At 41.8% G+C, this 22,653-nt stretch overlaps 1 protein-coding gene across 2 annotated transcripts in view; it reads right to left on the bottom strand.

Annotated features, from left to right (window-relative positions):
* The window catches only part of GALNTL6 (polypeptide N-acetylgalactosaminyltransferase like 6), a 948,073-nt gene that overhangs the window by 63,407 nt on the left and 862,013 nt on the right, over positions 1-22,653 (bottom strand). For both annotated transcript variants that reach the window (XM_024194141.1, XM_024194132.1), the window contains one exon: positions 10,421-10,538. In XM_024194141.1, the coding sequence (XP_024049909.1) occupies positions 10,421-10,538 (118 nt within the window). The remainder of the gene's footprint in view (positions 1-10,420; positions 10,539-22,653) is intronic.

Raw genomic sequence — 22,653 nt, 5'->3', positions numbered from 1 at the left:
GGAGATCATGTTGTTAATGGGGCAGGTTCTATCCATGGAACGCCGATTCTGGGCAAGGGAAACAAGCACAGACTGGTGGGACCGCATAGTGTTGCAGGTGTGGGATGATTCCCAGTGGCTGCGGAACTTTCGCATGCGTAAGGGCACTTTCATGGAACTTTGTGACTTGCTGTCCCCTGCCCTGAAACGCCAGAATACCAAGATGAGAGCAGCCCTCAGAGTTGAGAAGCGAGTGGCGATAGCCCTGTGGAAGCTTGCAACGCCAGACAGCTACCGGTCAGTTGGGAATCAATTTGGAGTGGACAAATCTACTGTGGGGGCTGCTGTGATGCAAGTAGCCAAAGCAATCATTGAGGTGCTGCTACGAAAGGTAGTGACTCTGGGAAACGTGCAGGTCATAGTGGATGGCTTTGCTGCAATGGGATTCCCTAACTGTGGTGGGGCGATAGATGGAACCCATATCCCTATCTTGGCACTGGAGCACCAGGGTAGCCAGTACATAAACCGCAAGGGGTACTTTTCAATGGTGCTGCAAGCACTTGTGGATCACAAGGGACGTTTCACCAACATCAACGCGGGCTGGCCGGGAAGGGTTCATGATGCTCGCGTCTTCAGGAACACTAATCTGTTTAAACGGCTGCAGCAAGGGACTTACTTCCCGGACCAGAAAATAACTGTTGGGGATGTTGAAATGCCAATAGTTATTCTTGGGGACCCAGCCTACCCCTTAATGCCATGGCTCATGAAGCCATACACAGGCAGCCTGGACAGGAGTCAGGAGCTGTTTAACTACAGGCTGAGCAAGTGCAGAATGGTGGTAGAATGTGCATTTGGCCGTTTAAAAGGTCGCTGGCGATCGCTACTGACTCGCTCTGACCTCAGCCAAAGAAATCTCCCTATTGTTATTTCTGCTTGCTGTGTGCTCCACAATCTCTGTGAAAGTAAGGGGGAGACCTTTATGGCAGGGTGGGAGGCTGAGGCAAATCGCCTGGCTGCTGATTACGCGCAGCCAGACACCAGGGCGATTAGAAGAGCACACCAGGAAGCAGTGTGCATCAGAGAAGCTTTGAAAACCAGTTTCATGACTGGCCAAGCTACAGTGTGAAATTTCTGTTTGTTTCTCCTTCATGAAAACCTGCCCCCTTTATTGACTCATTCTCTGTAAGGAACCCACCCTCCCCCTTCCCCCAGCTTGCTTTCAAACCAAATAAAGTCACTATCGTTTAAAAATCATTTATTCTTTATTCATAGATTATAAAAAGAGGGAGGGAACCCGGGTGGGGTTTGGGAGGAGGGAAGGAAAAGGCCATTAAAAAATGGTTAAAAAAATGACAGCCTTTTGCTTGGGCTGTCCACTGGGGTGGAATGGGAAGGTGTACGGAGCCTCCCCCCCCCCGCGTTCTTACACGTCTGGGTGAGGAGGCTATGGAACATGGTGAGGGGGGAGGGGGGTTATACAGGGGCTGTAGCGGCACTCTGTTATCCTGCTGCCATTCCTGAAGCTCCACCAGACGCCGGACCATGTCTGTTTGCTCACGCAGCAGCCCCAGCGTTGCATCCCGACTCCTCTGATCTTCCTGCCGCCACCTCTCATCTCGAGCGTCTCTCCTCTCCTCAGGTTGGTCCCTCCTGTCCTCACGTTGGTCCCTCCTGTCCTCACGTTCACTGGCTTCTTTCCTATACTTTGAAACCGTGTCCTTCCACTCATTCAGATGAGCTCTGTCACTGCGGGTGGATTCCATGATTTCTGTGAACATGTCGTCTCGCGTCTTCTTCTTCCGACGTCTTATCTGTGATAGCCTTCGGGATGGAGGAGGGAAGCTTGAAGAATTTGCAGGTGCTGGAGGGAGGGAAAAAAAGGAGAGAATTTTTTAAAAAGATACATTTTGCAGAACAATGCTTATACTCTTTCACGGTGACCAACACTATTCACATTACATAGCACATATGATTTCTGTGCAAGGTCGCATTTTGCCTCTTAATATTGAGTGCCTGTGGCTTTGCTGCTAGAGATCACAGATGCAGGTCCGGGCAACAGAATTCGGCTTGCATGCAGCCATGGTAAGCCATTGTCTTTCGGCTTCTGCGCCCTCCTTTCCCACATACCAAGCAAAGCCCGTTGAGTGCTGCGGTTTTCCTGTTAACCTTCAGCAGCAGAAAACAAACTAACCCCTCCCCCCATCCAATTCTCTGGATGATTGCTTTACCCCTCCCCCCACCGCGTGGCTGGTATCAGGGAAGATCCCTGCTAGCCAAACGCGAAAAGCTCTGGGCCAATTCCCCCCCCCCCCCACGCTCGCCTAACTGCAGGGAAGGATTTCTTTTCAGCCACAGGCAAACAGCCCAGTAGGAAAGGCCACCTCTGTCCCCTTAATTAAATTCCCATATTTCAACCAGGTTACCATGAGCGATATCGCTCTCCTGAGGATTACACAGCAAGATAAAGAACGGATGTTGCTTGAATGCAAGCAAACACCGGGACCATACGCTGCCAGGCTTTGTCAGGCAATGATACCAGATTACTTGCTGCAATCATGGCGTGGTCAAGTGTCCTACCACGGAGGACGGAATAAGGCTGCACTGCCCAGAAACCTTGTGGCAAGGCTTTTGGAGTACCTCCAGGAGAGCTTCATGGAGATGTCCCTGGAGGATTTCCGCTCCATCCCCAGACATGTTAACAGACTTTTCCAGTAGCTGTACTGGCTGCGAATGCATCCCAAGTCCTCAGGGCAAAGTAATCATTAAAAACCCTTGCTTTTAAAACAAGTTTTATATTTTAAAAGGTAAACTCACCTGAGGTCCCTTCCATGGGGTCGTGGTCTTGGATACTGGCTTGGGAGGGTTGGGAGGGTACTTCAGTCAGGCTGAGAAAAAGATCCTGGCTGTTGGGGAGAACGGAGTGCTGTGTGCTCTCCGCAAGCTCGTCCTCCTCCTCCTCTTCCCCCTCCGCAGAATCCTCAGGTGTAGCTGAGATTATCCCCGCCTCGGAATCCACGGTCAGAGGTGGGGTAGTGGTGGCGGCACCCCCTAGAATTGCATGCAGCTCGGCATAGAAGCGGCATGTCCGCGGCTCTGATCCGGAGCGACCGTTTGCCTCCTTTGTTTTTTGATAGGCTTGTCTGAGCTCCTTGACTTTCACGCGGAACTGATCTGAGTCCCTATTGTGGCCTCTCTCCATCATGCTCTTGGAGATTTTTTCAAAAGTTTTGGCATTTCGTCTCTTTGAACGAAGTTCTGCTAGCACTGAATCCTCTCCCCATATAGCGATCAGATCCAGTACCTCCCGTACGGTCCATGCTGGTGCTCTTTTTCGATTATCGGCCTGCATGGTTACCTGTGCTGATGAGCTATCTGCGGTCACCTGTGCTCTCCACGCTGGGCAAACAGGAAATGAAATTCAAATGTTCGCGGGGCTTTTCCTGTCTACCTGGCCAGTGCATCCGAGGTCAGATTGCTGTCCAGAGCGGTCACAATGGTGCACTGTGGGATAGCTCCCGGAGGCCAATACCATCGAATTGCGGCCACACTACCCCTAATTCGAACTGACAAAATTGATTTTGGCGCTACTCCGCTCGTCGGGGTGGAGTACAGAAATCGATTTTAAGCGCCCTTTATTTCGAACTAAATGGCTCCGTTGTGTGGACGGGTGAAGGGTTAATTCGAATTAACGCTGCTAAATCCGAATTAAAGTCGTAGTGTAGACCAGGCCTTAGATGTGGTAGCACAAATAAAAGAGCAATCCTTCCAACGGCAGAGTGTCGTGGAGAAGGGACAAGGAGGAGCCCAAGACTGGAAGAGCACAGAAGGACAGGCAGTTAATGGATGTCAATTAAGGGTATGGTGGAGTGACCCCAGAGCGACTTTTGAACATTCAGGAGCGACCAGAATTCTTCCTTGCAGCGTATTTTCTATTGCTTTGTGCAGTCCTAATTTTTTTTTGCAAGAATCATGTTACTTTATGAAAATGGAACAAAGAAAACATGAGAGAAATCTAATAATATAAATTTAATAACAACAAGGTAGTACATCGTGGGCTTAAAGGTACATGATTTGCAGTTGATGGTGTGAGAAAGGGAAGCGAAATGGTTACTGTGTACGTTCCTGTCTGCATCATGGGTTCTGTTGGAGAGGAGAGGGCCAGGCATAGCTCACTTCTGAAGAAGCAGCGCTGTGCCTACTGTGTGAGGTGGCTCTCTTTCCTGAGCTAACCTGCATCAAGAAGATGCAGTGTTAACAACTCTTGTGATCTGACCATGAATCTCATTAAGCTTAATATTTTTCTTAAAAGCCCAGTTCCTGGAGTCCTCCGATTTTGAGAGAATCTGAGCTTTCATGTTAATAAAAGGAAGTTTCTACCCCTATTATTGTGGCGAGAAGCTGGAAAACATGACCCCTTAAAGGCTCAAAACAAGGAAACCAAATAAAGAGACCCCAATTTTATTATTTTTAAGCCAATATCATGAATTTTTGGAGCCTGACTCATTATTTTTGAAAGCTCAGGGTTTGGAAATACTGCAGAGGGCTCCAGTAAACACCACATGGCTGGACACTGCTCTGTGCCTCGCCACCTGCAAAGGGCCTATTTCACACAAACATACACCCCATGGCAACCCTGTCAAGATAACTGCCTTCATTTTCAGTTCTTGGAGCCATTGAGATTTTACAGATTTGCCCAACAACTTAACTGTTGAGATGTGAGACTGGCATTTTAAGTTGTTTATTCCATCGTGTGTAGTGAAAATATATATTTGCGTGGCATTTGTAATTTGCTTTTTATTAAATATCTAACTGAAGTTAGAAGGGGTTAATTGATAGTTTCACATAGAACAGATTACACTGAAGAATTTTTCTGTAGAAAGACCTACCTCCATTTACATTTCTGAACATACGGTTTATTGGACAATAATGGTTCCAACATAAACCGAGCTGTCTTATTTGATCAATGTGGATTGTGGATATAGAAATATTCCTTGTATATTTTGCAGCATTTATGTGCAGTAAAGCCACAGGCATTAAAAACTCTCCAAAATTAACTAATTAGTATCACTAATTGTGACTAATTAGGTGCCTCCCAGGTGATGGGTTTGATGCCATGGATCAGATGATAGCCTGCAGACCACCTGGTTCTTGGCTTAAAAGACTAAGAAGCAGCTCAGAGAGAGAAAGCCCTGCAGAGAGCAAGTTGGTTCCTGCAGGTGAGCCTAGGTCAGGGGAAAGGATGTGGCTAGAGATCCTGCTGGAGCTATTTACAGTGATGGGCATAAGCCTTAAGAGAGGTACAAGCCTTAGGAGGAGGAGGATTGAGGAAATGCCAGGCAGCAGGACCTGGGATTTGTGGAAGAACTTCACAGTCCAGCAGGAGGCCAAGAAATTGTAGAGTTAGAGAAAGACTTTAGTTCAGTTGACATTTGGACTGTGAAGTTTTAATAAAGCAGATTCCAGATTACAAGAGTCTCTATGCAATTTTTAAGAAGTCCAAGAAGGGGAAACTGAGGCAGCAGTGAGATTCAATGCTTTCACAGTGCTAGTCTAAGCAGTGGTGTTAATTCTTTGCTTTCATGTGCACTAAATTTGCTCACAAACTAAATAAATAGTTCTAAAATAGTGAAGGTATAATCATGAAATGTTAGTTTTATGATGTGTTTCAAATAAAAATCGATGAAAGGATTGTACATATACTGTACATTTCCAAGGCTGATTCTGGCCTATTCCAGCTAGTAAGAGGAACAGCTTCCTGGAAGCCCATTCCTAAGGAAACTGCAAAAATCCTCTGACTATTCCTAACGTTATTTCAGGGGTGCCAGGATTGGGATCTCTGCTGTAAATGGCCACTGGCTGCCGCCAGCATTTTAAACACTAGGTTGAAAGCCTGACCTTATTAAAATCAGTGGGAGTTTTGCCATTTGCTTCAACAGGGGCCGAAATTCAGCCAGGGTCAGTTAGATCTGCTCTTAGCAGGGTTCGAGAACACAGTTCTTAAAACATCAACATCAGCCAATGACCAGTGTACACAAGAGCTCCCAACGTTGCTTCTGGAGCTGAACCAGTGGTAACTATGTTGGGAAGTTATTGCAAAAATTCCCTAGAATATATGAGGCTCCTGAATGGCAGGACACTACAGTAAAGCAGGGGAAAGGAAAGTGAGACAGCATGATATAATGTACTGAATGCAGGCTTGGGAACCAGTAACTCCAGAATTCAAATAGTGGATCTATCACCAACTCAGTTCCCTTTATGGTATCATTTAATTACTCTGTGCCTATGGTTTACCATCTATAAAATGAAATTATTAGTACTTATTAGCCTCACAGGGACACTGTATGGATTAGTGAGTGTTTTTTTGAAAAAACTCAAATCACTGTGGAATAGATTGTGATAGTCTTACTCATTATGAGTAGCATCTTATTCCACAAGTGGTCCCACTGAAATGAATAAGACCACTAGTAAAGTTCTACTTAATATAAACAAGAATATCACAATCTGGTCTTATATACATGCTAGTTACTATTATTGGGTCCCATTATTGAGTTAGGCTAAATGTACAGGGAAAATAGACATGGGCTCTTAAAAAGACTGAAAATTATTGGGGGAAACACTTTTAAAACACAAAACACTATGCTGCCACTCGGCAAACAATTTTATGATTGTCTATATCCACATGTAGTGATAGTTCGAGCAATTCACAAAGACCGAAATCCTGGCATCATTGAAGTCTGTGAGCGCTTTCAATGAGGCCAGTATTTCACCCTAAGAATTTCCTTCACTCTGTGATTTAGGATGTCCATTCATAGCTTACAGTGTTTTTTGCAAACACAGGAAATGCATTTGTCTTTTATCTTATGAAGATTTTGGACACTTATTTTGGAAATGACTACCTCAAGGCTCTGTTCTACTAACAGATGTAAATATAGGAAACACAGCACTTTCCTACTGGTTATTGAAAAGACGCATTGTTAATCTGTCTAATTCCAGCAGTTCACTAGCTTGAAAAAGTTTATCACATGATGAAGAGTATCAGCAGGAGTCTCTATATCATTTTAATTCGAAAATGATCTTGGGTTTATACTGTCAGAAAAGCAAAATATATTATTTTTTATTAAAAAAATTAATCTGGAGACTTTTTTCTGAAGAGTTAATATGTATAAGACATAAGGCGTGGTTCCCTCTCCCCCCAGAACCACCCATTATGCTGGTACACTCTGATTCTGAAATGGTGGTTAATCAACATGATATCAGAGCTGTGATAGCTTCCGCCATCTGTGATGGTGTTGGAGACTGACACTAACAAAAGGGAACCCTGTTGCCTCCTGCAAACCAAGAAACAAGTGTCAGTCTGAGTGATTACAAAGCCTTATTCAAACTGATTTATAAATAATACATAGGGATCACTTCATCTGTCACTGAAATTAGAGATGGGCTTGAACAAAACCTCCAGATCTGAACATCCCAAAATACGGGAAAATTCAAATTTGACTCCATATCTTCAACTTTGTGACCTTTAACTGACATGCAGTCAAGTTTGAGGTGAAACCTGACAGTTGTTTAACAACACACAGCAATATTACAGAGCAGTTTGGGACAGGAATTGCAAAGAATGCTGTATCTAGTTGACACTTAAGAGGAAACTGTAGGTAGGCTAAATATAATTACTCAAACTGGAATTTGGCCAGGATACTCTCATTAAAGATCCCACAGAACTTTTGACAATCACAAATTGTCAGAATGTCAGGCTTAAATCTCATGCAACAGTTGGCATCTGTGGGACACATCACTCCCTTTAACGTCATGTTTCGCAGCTATTAGTTCAATACTGACTTCTAGGGAAAAATATTCCTGACTAAGGACCTGATCCAGCAAAACGTCTGTGTGCTGAAGTCAATGAGACAGGTTCAGTACCAAACACATACATCATTGCAATACGCAAATCTTTTATCCACATGCTGACTGGTCTTGACACTGCTTAGCTGTGAGGAAATCATAACCCTGAGATCATAGATGTAATAGAGAGAGACAGCAAATCAAAATTAGTATACCAAGTAGTTTTAGAATTTTTATTTTCACTTGTTGGAATGTTTGAGGTTTGTTTTGTAGAATTCCTATTTATTCCTGCCCATAGAACATTTGTGTTGTAATAAATTATCTAATAATGCTCAAAAACTGACCAACTCCAAGGCTGCTTTTTGCTTTCAAGGTTAATTGGGGCTTATTTTCCAATGTTCCCAATCATGAGTACTAATATGTCTACACTACTGAGGTAAGTCAACCTAAGTTATGCAACTCAAGCTACATGAATAACGTAGCTGGAGTCGACGTAGCTTAGGTAGACTTACTGTAGTGTCTACACCGTGCTGGGTCGATGGAAGAGTGTCTCTCGTCGACTTACCTTACTCTTCTCGTTCGGGGTGGAGTATCAGGGTTGACCGGAGAGCAATCTGCGGTTGATTTGGTTGGTCTTCACTAGACCCGCTAAATTGACCCCTGGTGCATCGATCGCCGGAGCGTCGATCCAGCGGTAGTGTAGACATAGCCTCAGTTAATGACTTATATATCAAAAAGTATTTCTCTGTTGCTTTCTCTCGCTCTACTGATCTTATTTTTCCTTTCACTATTCCATGGAAAGCAGGAACCTTTCTGCTTTTGTTGAACATCCACAAACAGAAAGTTGTTATTCCTTCTAGCCAAATGCTACAAAATCCTGTTTAAAGTGTTTTTTAATGCTAATAAGGAGGGACAGGGAACCTAAGGTCAATATACAGTAATGAGATGAATGAGGAGATATGACTGAAATAGGACCCAGTGTGACATAGCTGTTTCCAAAAAATCTGTCGCTCGAACAAAACAGGTTGGGTCAATTTAGTATCTGAACTTCCAGTGCCGTTACCATGGTTTCTACACAAAGAGGAATGGACTGCATTCCAATTTTATTCTTCACAATGACAAATAACAGGAACATGGGAAATGGTCAAATAAAATCTTATGTGAGCCTGGCAGAGATGTGACAGATACTACTAGAGTTTACATTTGTTTCTGAAATAACCTGACTATACAGAATGCAGATTGATGTATCCGAACAACCTGTCCATCCATTTATCTTGTGAGTTTCTCTTGCCCTCCAATCTCATTTTGCTCTCATATAAAACTGATTCAAACTAACATGATAGCAACACAGTTATGCAAGTCATTTAGCTGTTCCTGAGAATACCCATTAAAAACAGCCTAGCAGTTGGGAGTACAGACTTGCTAGGTTATCTTCTGTGCATTTAATTCAAGACTTTACTCTCTCCAGCATTGAAACTCAGATGTAGTTAGGTGTACAATGTAGTCTATGACTTATTTACTATATTTCTTCTTTTGTAAATTGGGGCTATGCTTTCTGGAAGTTTAGAACTAGGCTGGGAAAATCCTGAAGTTAAATGTAAACTGTAAATTTGATACAACAAGGAGTCCTTGTGGCACCTTAGAGACTAACAAATTTATTTGGGCGTAAGCTTTCGTGGGCTAAAACCCACTTCATCAGATGCACGGAGTGGAAAATACAGTATATTCTCAATGTAGAATAGCCCACTTCCACCTTAATTGAATTGGCTCGTTAGCACTGACCCCCCCACTTGGTGAGGCAACTTCCATCTTTTCATATGCTGTGTATTTATACCTCTCTACTGTATTTTCCACTCCATGCATCTGATGAAGTGAGTTTTAGCCCATGAAAGCTTATGCCCAAATAAATTTGTTAATCTCTAAGGTCCCACAAGGACTCCTTGTTGTTTTTGTTGATACAGACTACCATGGCTACTACTCTAAAACCTGTAATGTTGATGTGTCATTTGACTATTCCCTGAAACTCTAGCTGCAAGTAGAAAGTTATTATGGTGAAGAGGCTAAAAGGCAAAGTCTTTAATTCCTTGCGTACCTTATCTTTGAACATAATGCATTAAATTTTCTAAATTAGGTACATTTGCATACACATACTTAATATATACAGGTAACTGATGTGCTTGTGTAAGTTAATATGGCTGCCAACTAGACATGGGCAAATAAGTGACTTACGCACACACAAAAATGCATGCACACACTCAGAGGACATTTGTGCACATAAGCTAGGCATATGCAAAAGCAAATATGCAAGTAGCGGATCATGGGATATTGAAAATCTGGCCTGAAATATGCCATTATTTTACTTTTGTATGACCTCAGGGATCTATGGCATGCATTTTCCACTGAAAGTAGTGGAAACTCCTTATAAAACAAAGGAATATTGTAGAGAATGAGATCTGACTATGGAGCAACAGGCAGTATGAATAAAGGCAATGTGACGATAAAGCGCATCGCAAATCCGGGTTCAGATAACTAAAACCCAAACCTTTAGAGTCATACCAAACAGAATAAGTAAGTATTAAATGGAAGTGACTTGATGACTTACCTTAAAGGAGATTTCATACTGCTCTCCTCCCCATATTTCTAAACCTGGATCATAGCCACCGAGCTCCCAAAACCACTCTCGGTCAACAGCAAACAGACCTCCAGCCATAACAGGAGACCTGAGGAATAATTAAAACAAATTGTAAATGACAGGCACCATCATGTCATGCTTGAAAAACTGAGAAGATCAACAATGTACATTGACAGATAATGATGAGGCTGCTAGCAATTGTCAGTATACGTTTGTGTGTGTGTGGGAGGGTGGTGGGGGGGGATAGATGTCAGGTTGTTTTAAATTGCTGGAGAAAGGTGGATCCTAGATCAAAGTTTAGTGACTAATCTCTCAGAAATCATCATCTAGAGCTACTTTATCCTATGATGCTTAGATACTGCTGCAGTTGAGAGCTATTTTATGAAGAAGAATATAGCGTGTTAGAACATGGCAGACATCTTTTACAAAGAAGTTTATTATTAATCAATTCAGCTATATTTGCTAAATCAAGATTTTTTTTTCTTTTTAGTAGGAAAAGGATTCAGAAAACATGCAAAAGTGCTTCATGTAATTCCCAGATTCCATATGTAGTTATGCACTTTTGAACCTTCCCATTCCCTCCCGCCATTAATATGTGAGAAAAACAGGTCAGTTCATTTCAGTTTCACAATTGCTCTCTTAAAGAGAACAGAACAGTGAAGGGGCCTGGCTGCAGAGCAGTGACAGTGATTAGGAGCAAAACATCTGCTTGAAATTTGTCCCACATTAATAATTTACTTCTCAGGCGAATACCTCAATTATTATTTTTTTTGGTGAATATTCACATGAATAAATTAACTGAATTTTCTTTAACTGTTTTCTCACCCCTTTGTGTTCACTTTCCATAGATGATAAAGCAAATGAGTTTACAGGAAGGAAGTTTTAAGTTAATATTAGAGAATATTCATGGAAAAGTGAGTTTTAAATTCACAAACATGAGTGTTTGTACTGGAAATCTGACAGTAAGAGTTATAACTCATCCAGTCAAGGAGCAGAGATCCTGATTCTCCAGTGTGTCTGAGTGCATAGGCAGTCACAGAAAATCAGCAACGGCTCCCAGATCCTGGCCACTGGGTCATCGTGGAAGTTAGAGTAGAAGGGGGCCTTACTCTTACTTCTGTTATATGTGTAAGCTCAGGGCATATCCCAGCAGGGCATCACGTATAGTGGAACTCTCATCCATCACAATCCCCTCTTACTTCATTCTTCCACAGAGCACTTTCCCTCCCTCTTATGCCACGGCAGGAAGAGCTTTACAGTGGCAGAGCATTCCCCTACAAATGATATTCTGAAAGCATAATAGAAAATGATTCTCTCCTCTACGTTAGAGATAATGAACCCAGGGATGGTTTTATCTTTTGCTTCCACTAATCAGTTTGTTTTTGTGCAGTGTTTAATTCTTAAGATTAAATTACATTGTGTATTAATTATTCTGTAAATTATAAGAAGTTGTAGTGGGAAGCCCTCTTTTTTAAAAGACAAAAAGTAAGGTATTTCCCCAGACAACACATTTTTCAAAGTAGTTAGTAACTCTTTTTGAAAAAAAGATTCAATAGTTAGCTGGTGAAGCCACATCCTATAACATACTCTGAATATGAATGGCCTTTTTACTTTTATTGACATTTTGTACCTCAAATATTGACTCTCTTTCCCACAAATGAATAAATCCAGTGAAATCCTATTAGAAACCTTCCTCTGGGGTTTTTCACTACTATAATACATTTTCAACTCCAACCAGAAGTAATTCTAATTACAACAGGTCCCTTGTGACTTCAGGTTCAAAATAATCAAAACACCATGTCCACTTACAAAGTGGAACTTGCACGAAGGAAGCTTATAACTCGATCTTTATTAGCATGTGAAACGAAGCCTCAGAAATCCCTGGGGGGGCGGGGGCACACAGGCTCTTTAGTGCTTTTATTCAAGTATCTTTGATGACCATTCCTCTGGACACAGTGAAAAAGGCAGCTCCCCCCCGCCCCTTCATGATTCAAAGAAGCCAATCAGATTTCATTTGTCTAATTAGGGATTTCAAGTTGGGAAATAATTGGCAGGCATTTACTGTACAAATGATACTGTGCAACAAGAGCTTATATACAGACTTTACAACTATAACATAGGATAAAACCTGCTTGTTTCATAGCTGCTGGTTCATTAAAGTACACAACATTTATTATAATTAGGCAAACTACTAAGAAAGAGACTGGAACAGCATAATTTTTGGCATTTATTCTTTAAAAATCAATATTTCATGCCATTTGCTCTCTGATCATTACTGCACAGCATATCTTGATATTTGCTGCCTTGAAAAAAGATTTGATGGAAGAGGCCCGATAAGGACAGCTCTCTAGTTTTCAATGGAGTGGGACCAGCAATGCAGCAGTTAGAACATGATCACTTGGTACAATGTGTGCCCCATTTCAGCAAGCAACTGCTATAGAATGAGCTCTAAATTGTCTCCAGAATGTGAAGACAAAAGAGCCTGATCCCACAGCCCTTACTGATATGAAAAGTCCCTTTTGTAGTCAGTGGGGTTACTCAGATGGTTAAAGGTGGCAGTATTGGACTGAGGAAAAGAGAATCTCTTGTCAACTGAAATTTTTCAGGCAGGACTGTCAGCTATGAAACTACATGTGTCTGTAGAATAAAGCTATTTAAATTAAATGTTTAATGAATAATTTCAAACAGATATAGTCCATATGCATCTGTGTTTGACAGGATTTTTAAAACTGGCAGAAACTAGACAGGAAGCAGAAACCCTACTGCGTCACTTACATGCATGGGATTAATTCCAGCCTGGCTTCCCCATTCCCCTCTTGAACAGATTTTCACAGAACATAGCGAGGCAGGGCTGTGGACTGTAAGCCTTTCTAATTCCTCAGGAGCAAGACAACAAACTCTGTAAGAGTAGGTTCTTAGGAAACAGAAGAAGGGCAACCTTGCACACCCAGTCATTAGAGGGCTGAAGTTATAGTCCGGACAATTTTTTTCCCTTCAACTGTAATTCCTGGAGCTTAAGCCAATTGGTATGGTTTCCTCTTACTGATTCCTTACTGATGACCCCTGGATGGACAGCGTTCATATGTGGTGGTGGGCTTGGTATAAACATCTAGATAGCTTAGTGTGCTAACTAATTTAGCTATCAATGTGGGCATCTTTGCGGGACATCCCTAACATCATGCATTAGGCCTTCTTTTGTCTCCCATCTCTTCTGGGAGTAATTGTGATACACTACACCCCAGGGGAGCGATCTGCTGAAACCCACTGTTCCATCTAAATATGTATATCATTAATGCATATGAAGTTATGAGAATTGTGTTGTATGATTGTCACTAAAATATGTTGTGGGTTTGGGAAGTGCCCAGAAACTAGCTCCCCAAAGACAATAACCAGGGGGATAATCAACGCCAGGCAGGTGTCAAACCACCATCAACAGCCATTGTCCAGCAAGGGAGTTACAATTCAATGACTCACTTGCACAAGGCCACACTAGGAGAATTGCTCAACCTTGCCCGGTAATTCAGCAATGCCCACCAGACATGCCTGAACTTGTGTTCTCTGAGCACTTAGACCAGGGGTGGGCAAAATACGGCCCGCAGGCCGGATCCAGCCCGTCTAACATTTCTGTCTGGCCTGCCATGACTAACATTTCTGTCTGGCCTCCTCTGCCCCCTTGCGATTCCCGAGTCTGGGCTGCTAAAAGTCCTGCGACACAGCAGGCTGCCTGCCAGCCATGGCCCCACGCCGCTCCCAGAAGCTACTGCGGCCAGCTGCTGCTGGCATGTCTCTGCGTGCCCCTGGTGGGGGGAGGGAGGCGGCTCCATGCACTGCCCCCACCCCCAGCACCATCCTCACAGCTCCCATTGGCCAGAAGCCAGCCAATGGGAGCTGTGGGGGTGGTGGTGCTTGTGGGTGTGGGCAGTACATGGAGACCCTCTGACCCTCTCCCCCCAAGGGGCGCGCAGAGACATGCCAGCAGCGGCGTGGGGCCACAGCATGCAGGCAGCCTGCCTGATCTCTGCTGTGCCGCTGGCCGGGAGCCACCTGTGGTAAGCACCTCCCAGCCAGAGCCTGCACCCATCACCCTCTCCTGCACCCCAACACTCTGCACCAGCCCCGAGCTCCCTCCTGCACCCAAACTCCCTCCCAGACCCTGCACCCCTCCATTAATATAGTAGAAGTGTGCGGCCCGTGACTACTTACCAAAATTTGTGGAGTGCCCCCCCGTGAAAATGATTGCCCACCCCTGACAGACTAAGCGTATAAAACAGAACACAATGGCCATATGCTTGGCCTTCTCTCCTCCCCTGACCTAAGCTGCAAGCAACAAGAATGCTCGGAAGACTGAAGACTCCAACAGAGGAAACTGGCTCAAGTTTAAGAGACAAACCTGTATATTAAGGACTGTAAGTTCCAGTGGGGTGAGAACATTGCCTGATCTTAATACTGTCTAAGGTTTAGACTGCGTGCTTAGATTTTCTTTTCTTTTGGTAATCACTCTGACTTTTTGCCTATCACTTAAAATCTTTCTTTTGTAATCATTACATTTGTTTTACTGTTTATCTTTACCAGTGAGTTTGCCTGAGGTTTGGCAAATCAGCTCAGGTTTCCAAAGACTGCTGTATATCCACTTTCCATTGATGAAGTGGTGAACTTTCATTGCTCAAGAAAGGGTCTTGAGCAGTGCAACACGGTATATTCCTGAGGTACAAGGCTGGGAGGATTTGGCTGGTGCCTTTTTCTGTGTGATTCATGAGTGGCTCAGGGAGAATTCATTCATTTTTGCTGGGCTCCACATGCTATTGTGCTGAGCGATAGCAGCACCTGGAGGGGTTTGCAGCTTGTCACTAGCAAAGCATTGAGAGAGAGAGGCCAGGCTGGAGAGATAAGGGGTCACCACGGTCCCAGGTTGCACCCCAGGGATCCTGTCACAGTAATATTTTCTTATCCCATCTTTTTTGAGACAAATTCCAGTTACCTAACCTCACATTTTAATACTTCATCCAGCAGAATTTGGTCCATCAGCTCTAAGAGCCAGACCATTACACATATGAATGTTTTTCTCTGAATCTGCATCTGAGGTTTTTGTCCAACTAGCCACATTCAAGTTATAAAAAAGTTCTGCCCCTTAATGGTATGAGATAGTAAATGAGTGAGATTGGTCTGAAGTGGGGAGAAATGACCGGTCCTGTGCTTTTTTCTTTGATTTGGGCCTTTTAGAATATTTGGATGTCTTCTTTTTCTTCATGGTTGAGGAGAAATGTGAGACAGTCTTGGCACCTCTTGTGGCTGAAAAATGATTTGCATTTGGACTTTGCAATCCTTGCCCTACTCCAATATAAGGAGAAGGATCTGGAGCCCTACGATTCATGATATGCCCATTTGGTGGAGGAGGAGGAAGCCATGACTTATGGCTAATAAAGGGAGAGATCCTTGACTGCTTTCCTAGCATGGACAGTAATAATTTAAAAGCTTATAGAAGAATCTTCCAGACCTGGGGGACTCTGGGGAACCCAGAAGTCTCCTATACTTGAAAAACATTGCTTCTTCTCTTCTAACTCTGCTGAGATAGACAGGTGCGCATTGTGGCTCTCTCTTCTCTTGGTGGAGCCACTTTAGCACACCAAAGCGTATCTCTGTTGACCTCTGCTCTGGGGAGCAGGAGTGGGATGACCTGTTCTCTACGTGTGCCTGCTCTCCTGATGGTGCATCACCTTTCCTTGCCTGCAGAAGAGTATCTTGTAAATGCAAGATGACTTGTATTACGATTAATAATACTCCTCCTAATTATGTATTAATTGAAGAAACTAGGATGTTTCTTCTTCATGGAAAAGACCAGAATTATTTACTAAGGTCTTACATACACCATGCAAAACTCTGCCTCTGACATCATTCTATGCATTAAGTACTTGTAAAAAATGATATTTCATTGTGATTAGAATGGAACATAGGGCATTAATATAATATCACATGCCATATAGCACAGATGCTGGAGTCCAAGATTAGCAATGAAGTGGTTAACTTTCTTTCCAGGCCTCTTTCTGAAGCCTGGTATGTTTATAATTGTATCACATTGCATTCATTTAGAACACTTATTTTTTTCTGAGATGTTCACCAGTACCAGATATCTAAGTTCTATTTATATCTAACCAGAGCCTAACATCTTTTTTTTAAATCATATTTTTATACAAAAAAATCCTGCTCACTACTTTTGCTGATTTAATTTGGTTCTCACTACCATCAGAGACTTTTGTACAGTAATTCTTATACCCTCACTATGAATTGTTGCTTTAATGTTCATTCTCCCATTCTCTCCCTATTTGTGCATTAACAGTATTTGTAATTTATTAGTGAAAGTATTTTAGAGCCACTGTCAGACTTAGACAAACTTTAAAACAATTTATATTTTGTATAAAGCCCATGAAACAATCATATACTACTTCATTATTTTATCCCCTCCCCCTTCCATTGCTAATCAGCCAAATTCTAGAGTACAAACAGGAACTCTTTTCTGATCAGTGACCTGACTGTGTGTGTGTCTAGCTATTGCATTAATATACCCATCACCAGACATAATTAATACTTGCATTTTATTTAGTCCCTAGTAAACCCAAATTGACTACCCAGAATTCTGTTGCTTAAGGTCTCAATTCTGCACTGGGATCTCAAAGTTTAAGCATGTGCTTGCTGAATTGAGGCCCTAATGAGGATCCACACACTTCTGCAGTGTCAGGGCCTATTTATTTTTTCTGGCTGTTTCATTCATGGATACAGTATCTGCCGCCTGTGACCATTCATCACTATGGGAGAAATTCTCATGTCACACTTTGGATTGTGACATAACTGAACACAGTTTTCAGGATGCAAACTATAAAGGAGAGATCTTACTTCTATAAACTTACAATTTGTAATTATAGATGATGGAAATATGATAATAATGTAACGATTTTAAAAATGTAACAATGAATTTTTATATTATCTAACAGTTTCTGTAACATACTAATGTCTTTCATTATTTATAGCTCCACTCAGTCTAACCATCTTGCAATCTTCTTTCTCATACCATCATCTCAATAATTTGGGTAAATGCATTTTTTAAAGCTGCAGCTGTAACATTATGCCCATTTCAAGGGTATTCCCTACGTTTCAACCTGTAGCAAATTTTCAGTCCAATGAACTCTCTTTCCTCTCATTTCATGACTTTGTACATTTCACAACAATAAGTTCCAGGGTGGAACATTAGAAATATATTCTGAAAGTCAAGGCATAAATGGTGTCAGTGTCTGTTATATCTCCTGAGTGTATTTTGGAAACAATAACCTCAAAGAATTCTACAAGTTAATAGACTGTCACAAAGCATGTCAACTGTGCAAGGTAAGAAGCTGCCATAAATTCAGTGTGCTGCCAAGTCCTATAAATGAGGTTGGAAGATGCAATTTTGAGGAATTTAAGCAGCCTAAAACCTCCCATACTGACTCCCCATTTTTGATATTACATATAAATCACCTTTCTGTACATGGATGCAATTAGATAAGAAACACAAGGTCTGATTCTCATCACACTGACCTTATACTAGTGTAATTCCATCAACCGCAATGGAGTTACTGTCATGCCTAGCACTGCCTAATTCTAATTTGGACCCTTCTATGCATCCTCATTATTGTTTCCTTCTCCTTCAATTTAATAGTTGAGTTCCATTAATTCTCACTCTAAAATAATGTTTATTTGTGAAAAGATGCTGTTATAATAGCCTTGAAGAATGGATACCTCTAGGAACAGGATCTGGAAGGGATAGGCAGCAGCCACACAAACTTTCCTATAGTGCCCTTGCCACTGTGCCTCAGACTTGACCTGGAAGATACACCACTAAGAGTGGGAAGGTAGCTCAGTTTCCATACCCATGTAATTGACGGCATCTCTACTAAGACTGCCAACACGAGCTCATATTGGTGCCAGTTATTGCATAAACTTGCCTACTAAGAACAGAACTGAATAAACATGATAAAACTCTGCATTTATACAGTGACTTTCATCTAAGACTATTAAAGTACTTTAAAAACATCAATTAATTTAACCCATGATAGCTTTGTGAGCTGTTATTTCAAACTCACTGTACTTAATATTAAGTAAACATTAAATAAACATTGTGGTTACTTTGGCATTTCAATAAATACTTCGGAATTATAAACACTAAGAAACCAGGAATTCTCTTACATAACCTATCACTTATATTCAGTAGAACACTGCTGCAATGTGTAAAAGTCAAGCTTAGGTTTCTTTAATTAAAATTTAATGAAAATCTAATTATACATATATATACACACAAACTCATACATATATATATATATATACACACACACACACACACACTAAAAGCAATCAAAAAGCAAGCTTAAATATATGTACTCATATTCATATGCACGTGTATATATTAATATTTTTAAGGAACTGTAAAAGCAATAACTCAAAAAACTGTAACTGATCTAATATGAATGTCAGTCTATCCTCCTGCTCCACCAAAGGCAGAGAGTGTAAAGAAGAGAAGAAAGTCCTTGAGGTGTGAGTTATAAATATTTTAAAGCCTTGTTTTAACAAGGCTTCTTTGTATATTTTTCCTAGCATGGAGCCCACAGTGGATAAACTTTTAAGTTATACTTTGAGTTGGTGTAAAAGATTCCTGACAAAGTCATACCTTGCAGTTGAACCACAATGAGAAATCTAAATACAAAGTATGGGGCATAAAAAAAAAATTTAACAGAAATAGTCCTCTAAGTGAAAACTGTACCTGGACTTGGATCCTGGTTCTTCTTAATTTACAATATTTTTTTTTATCAATGGAAATCATTTGTCAGGGTTGTTCTCTGTGAAAATATCAACTTTGAAAATTAAAGAAAATTCCACTCGAGGCAAAATATTACACACTGTCCAAAACTGAGAACCTACATTTAGGCCTCTTTTTGAAAGAGTTCAGTGTGAGACATGTCTGAAACTAAACAGCTATTTTTGGAAAAGATACAATCTTCCTCATCTTCTCAGAAGGAAAAATGATGTTATATTTTGCTTAAAGAGCTGACTCAAGGTCAAAAAACCAGCAGAGAGATTCTGTGTATGCATTCTTCATAGCCACAGAATCTCAGAAACCTGGCAAGTTGTCCTTCTTTGTTCTTTTAAAAATCCAATTATTTACATTATGAAAGGGGACTGCATAGGTCAAATAGGAGGCACAAATGAGGGACATGGTGCAACTGTGAGTCTCTTCTCTATTCCCCGAGGGGTACATTGAGCTGGAATTTTAAAGCTAGGCCAATGTTCTGCCTCAGTACATAAAAAAACAAGTTAACAGGAATAAAGCTGTTCTAGCTAACAAGGAAGTCTATACCTATAACAAGTGATACTTTGTGCCAAACTGACATCTTAATTGAGATTAAACTTCTATCTTCAAATGAAAAGCAAGGCCAGCTATATATCCTCTAGGTTGTACATACAGGTTGTACAGTAGCTCTAACACCACCTAACAAGTCCTAATGAATAACGATAGTTCAATATATTCCATCAATATTTTCAAGCAAATGCACTAAGAATATGTAGGGATAGTAGGGCAACAGAATTAATATCCATTTACAATATCTACCCTCTTTGTAGACTGTAAATGAATAAACCAAAGAACTACCGTCCTTGTCCAAGGCCTACTTTTGTTTATGTTCTCAGTAGTTTCATAAGCAAAGCAAAGAAACATTTTGAGATTCTCTGTTAAAGATGGCTGTATGCACAGCTGACCTACTTCTGACCCATGAGTATGCTTTAGGAGTGGGCTAGCTTCATATGACTTTTCTCAATTCCCAAGGACTCCATACTTAGTGTTCTTCTTCTTTGCTCCCCTAAAATGTTCGAAGATAAATTATTATAACAGATTCAATTAGCATGGAGAGTTTATTATTGCGTCATTCTTAATTATTGGTTTATTCCTTTAAAAAATTCTAATACTACAAATATAATACAGTAACTCCTCACTTAACGTTGTAGTTATGTTCCTGAAAAATGAGACTTTAAGTGAAACGATGTTAAGCAAATCCAATTTCCCCATAAGAATAAATGTAAATGAGGGGGTTAAGTTCCAGGGAAATTTTTTTCACCAGACAAAAGACTATATATTATATATATATAGTATAAGTTTTAAACAAACAATTTAATACTGGTACACAGTGATGATGATTGTGAAACTTGGTTGAGTGGAGGAGTCAGAAGGTGGGATATTTCCCTTACTGCTAAATGATGAACTAGCAATTGGCTGAGCCCTCAAGAGTTAACTCTATCACTCTACAAGGCAGCAGGAATGGAGGGAGATATGCGCATTTCCCCGTTGAGTACACTGCCTTGTTAATTAGATCAGCTTGCTAAGACTGCAGCTGCTGCAAGCTCCCTCCGTCCTGATCCCTGGTGTGTCCCCCCTGCTCTATGGAAGATGGGGTGAGCAGGGGGGAGGGGAACATCCTGACATTAGCCCCCCTCTTCCTTCCCTCCCCCCCGCACAGCAAGCAGGAGTCTCGGGGAGCAGCTCCAAGGCAGAGGGCAGGAGTAGCACATGGCAGTGGGGGAGAGGAACATCTGCAATCACTAGCCTTCTGGGCAGCTGCTGCACAGGGAACTTAGGGGAGTGAGGAGCTGATAGAGGGGCTGCCCATCCACCCTGGTTCCAAGCCCCCACCAGCTAGCTGCAAGGGGCTGCTCTTCCTGCAAGCAGTAGATAAAGCAGGTAGCTGCCAAATGACGTTAGAAAGGAGCATTACACAACTTTAAACGAGCATGTTCCCTAATTGATCAGCAATGTAACAACTTTAACCGGGACGACTTTAAGTGAGGAGTTATTGTATGCTATGAATTTATCATTCAGATAAATACATGGACGAGATTCTGAGCTATGCCTCTCAGGAGGTGCAGCACAAGGGGAACAGCCCAAAAAAGTGACTTTACATCTTTATGTAAATGTGACTTTTCACCCCCAGAATTCTAGGCTGCTCCAGGGGCAGGCATGTCTTCTCCCAACATCTGTCAATGGGCTTCTCCATAGACCAAAAGACTATGAGCATAAAATGCTCCAGCCACACCCTGTCCCACTGTGGCATACACCTTGCTGCTTCATAGACCAAAAGAACATGAGCACAAAGGGATCCAGCCATGCCTCCTCCTACTCCTGGCATATCCCTGTGCTGCAGACAGGCCAGCATAATGTTGCCTAAGCAAGATCTACATGACCCCAGTGCTGAACGTATTCCCAGAGGGTTGTTTAAGATAGCTTGAAGGATCCTTTAGGGCAGTTAAAGCCACTGTAAAGGAGAGGCAGTGAAGCCAGGAATTTGGCTCTATTATTTTTCAGAGTACTGTCCATCCTAGATACTCTATTAGAAGAAATTCTCTGAAAGACAAACATTGAAGAGATTTGAATGACAAAACTCAAATACTCAATGAAATAGAAACACTTTCCCCTCCCCAACCTCCCCCTCCCCACAGTTTTCAGACCTAGCATCTCATTGCAAACCAAGGTTTTATGTGTGTGACAGTGAATATTATAGGGTGCAAATGTGTAAAATCTATACTTAGTTGACCAAAGCAGAACAATGACAAGGGTTTTATTCCCACCCACAATCATCTTGAATAATGAAGATTTTTAAAAAGAAGCCACACAGTTACAATACCATGCTCCTTTTCTTTAGAGAAATCCTTTTTAATGCTGCTGCTTGGCACACACTCTTGGATGGAATCAGCTTTTTCTTCAGGATCTCTAAAACATGCACACAGTGATACTGATTCAAGCAGACAGGGGCGTTACACTTTGCTAAGCAGATGAGACACACAGTTAATGATATGGCCTGTGATCTACCACGGAGGATGTGGATGAATATTATTCCTTTGATCAACCCATCCATAGTACTGTCAGCAACTGCACCCACACTCCCCTTATATACACCTACTGCCCTAATCCAGGCTTCAGGGGAATGGGCATAAAAGGTAATTTTAATATTTCATTTACTCTAGTCTTTGGGGATTAATATGGAAGTCTGAAGCAGTTACATGGTGGCAAGGATGAAGACCAAAGCCTACCTAGCTTCATGTCTGTGCTACATAAAGGTGGTCATCCAGTTACCAGTGGACAGCAAGTTCCAGAGAATGCTGTAATTAGGTGTGAAAAGGCAACAAACATGATG

This window comes from Terrapene carolina, unplaced genomic scaffold (genome assembly GCF_002925995.2).
Source record: "Terrapene carolina triunguis isolate 2854851 unplaced genomic scaffold, T_m_triunguis-2.0 Scaffold66, whole genome shotgun sequence".
NCBI classification, from domain to species: Eukaryota; Metazoa; Chordata; order Testudines; family Emydidae; genus Terrapene; species Terrapene triunguis.
This window is presented reverse-complemented; position numbering and strand designations above follow the sequence as displayed.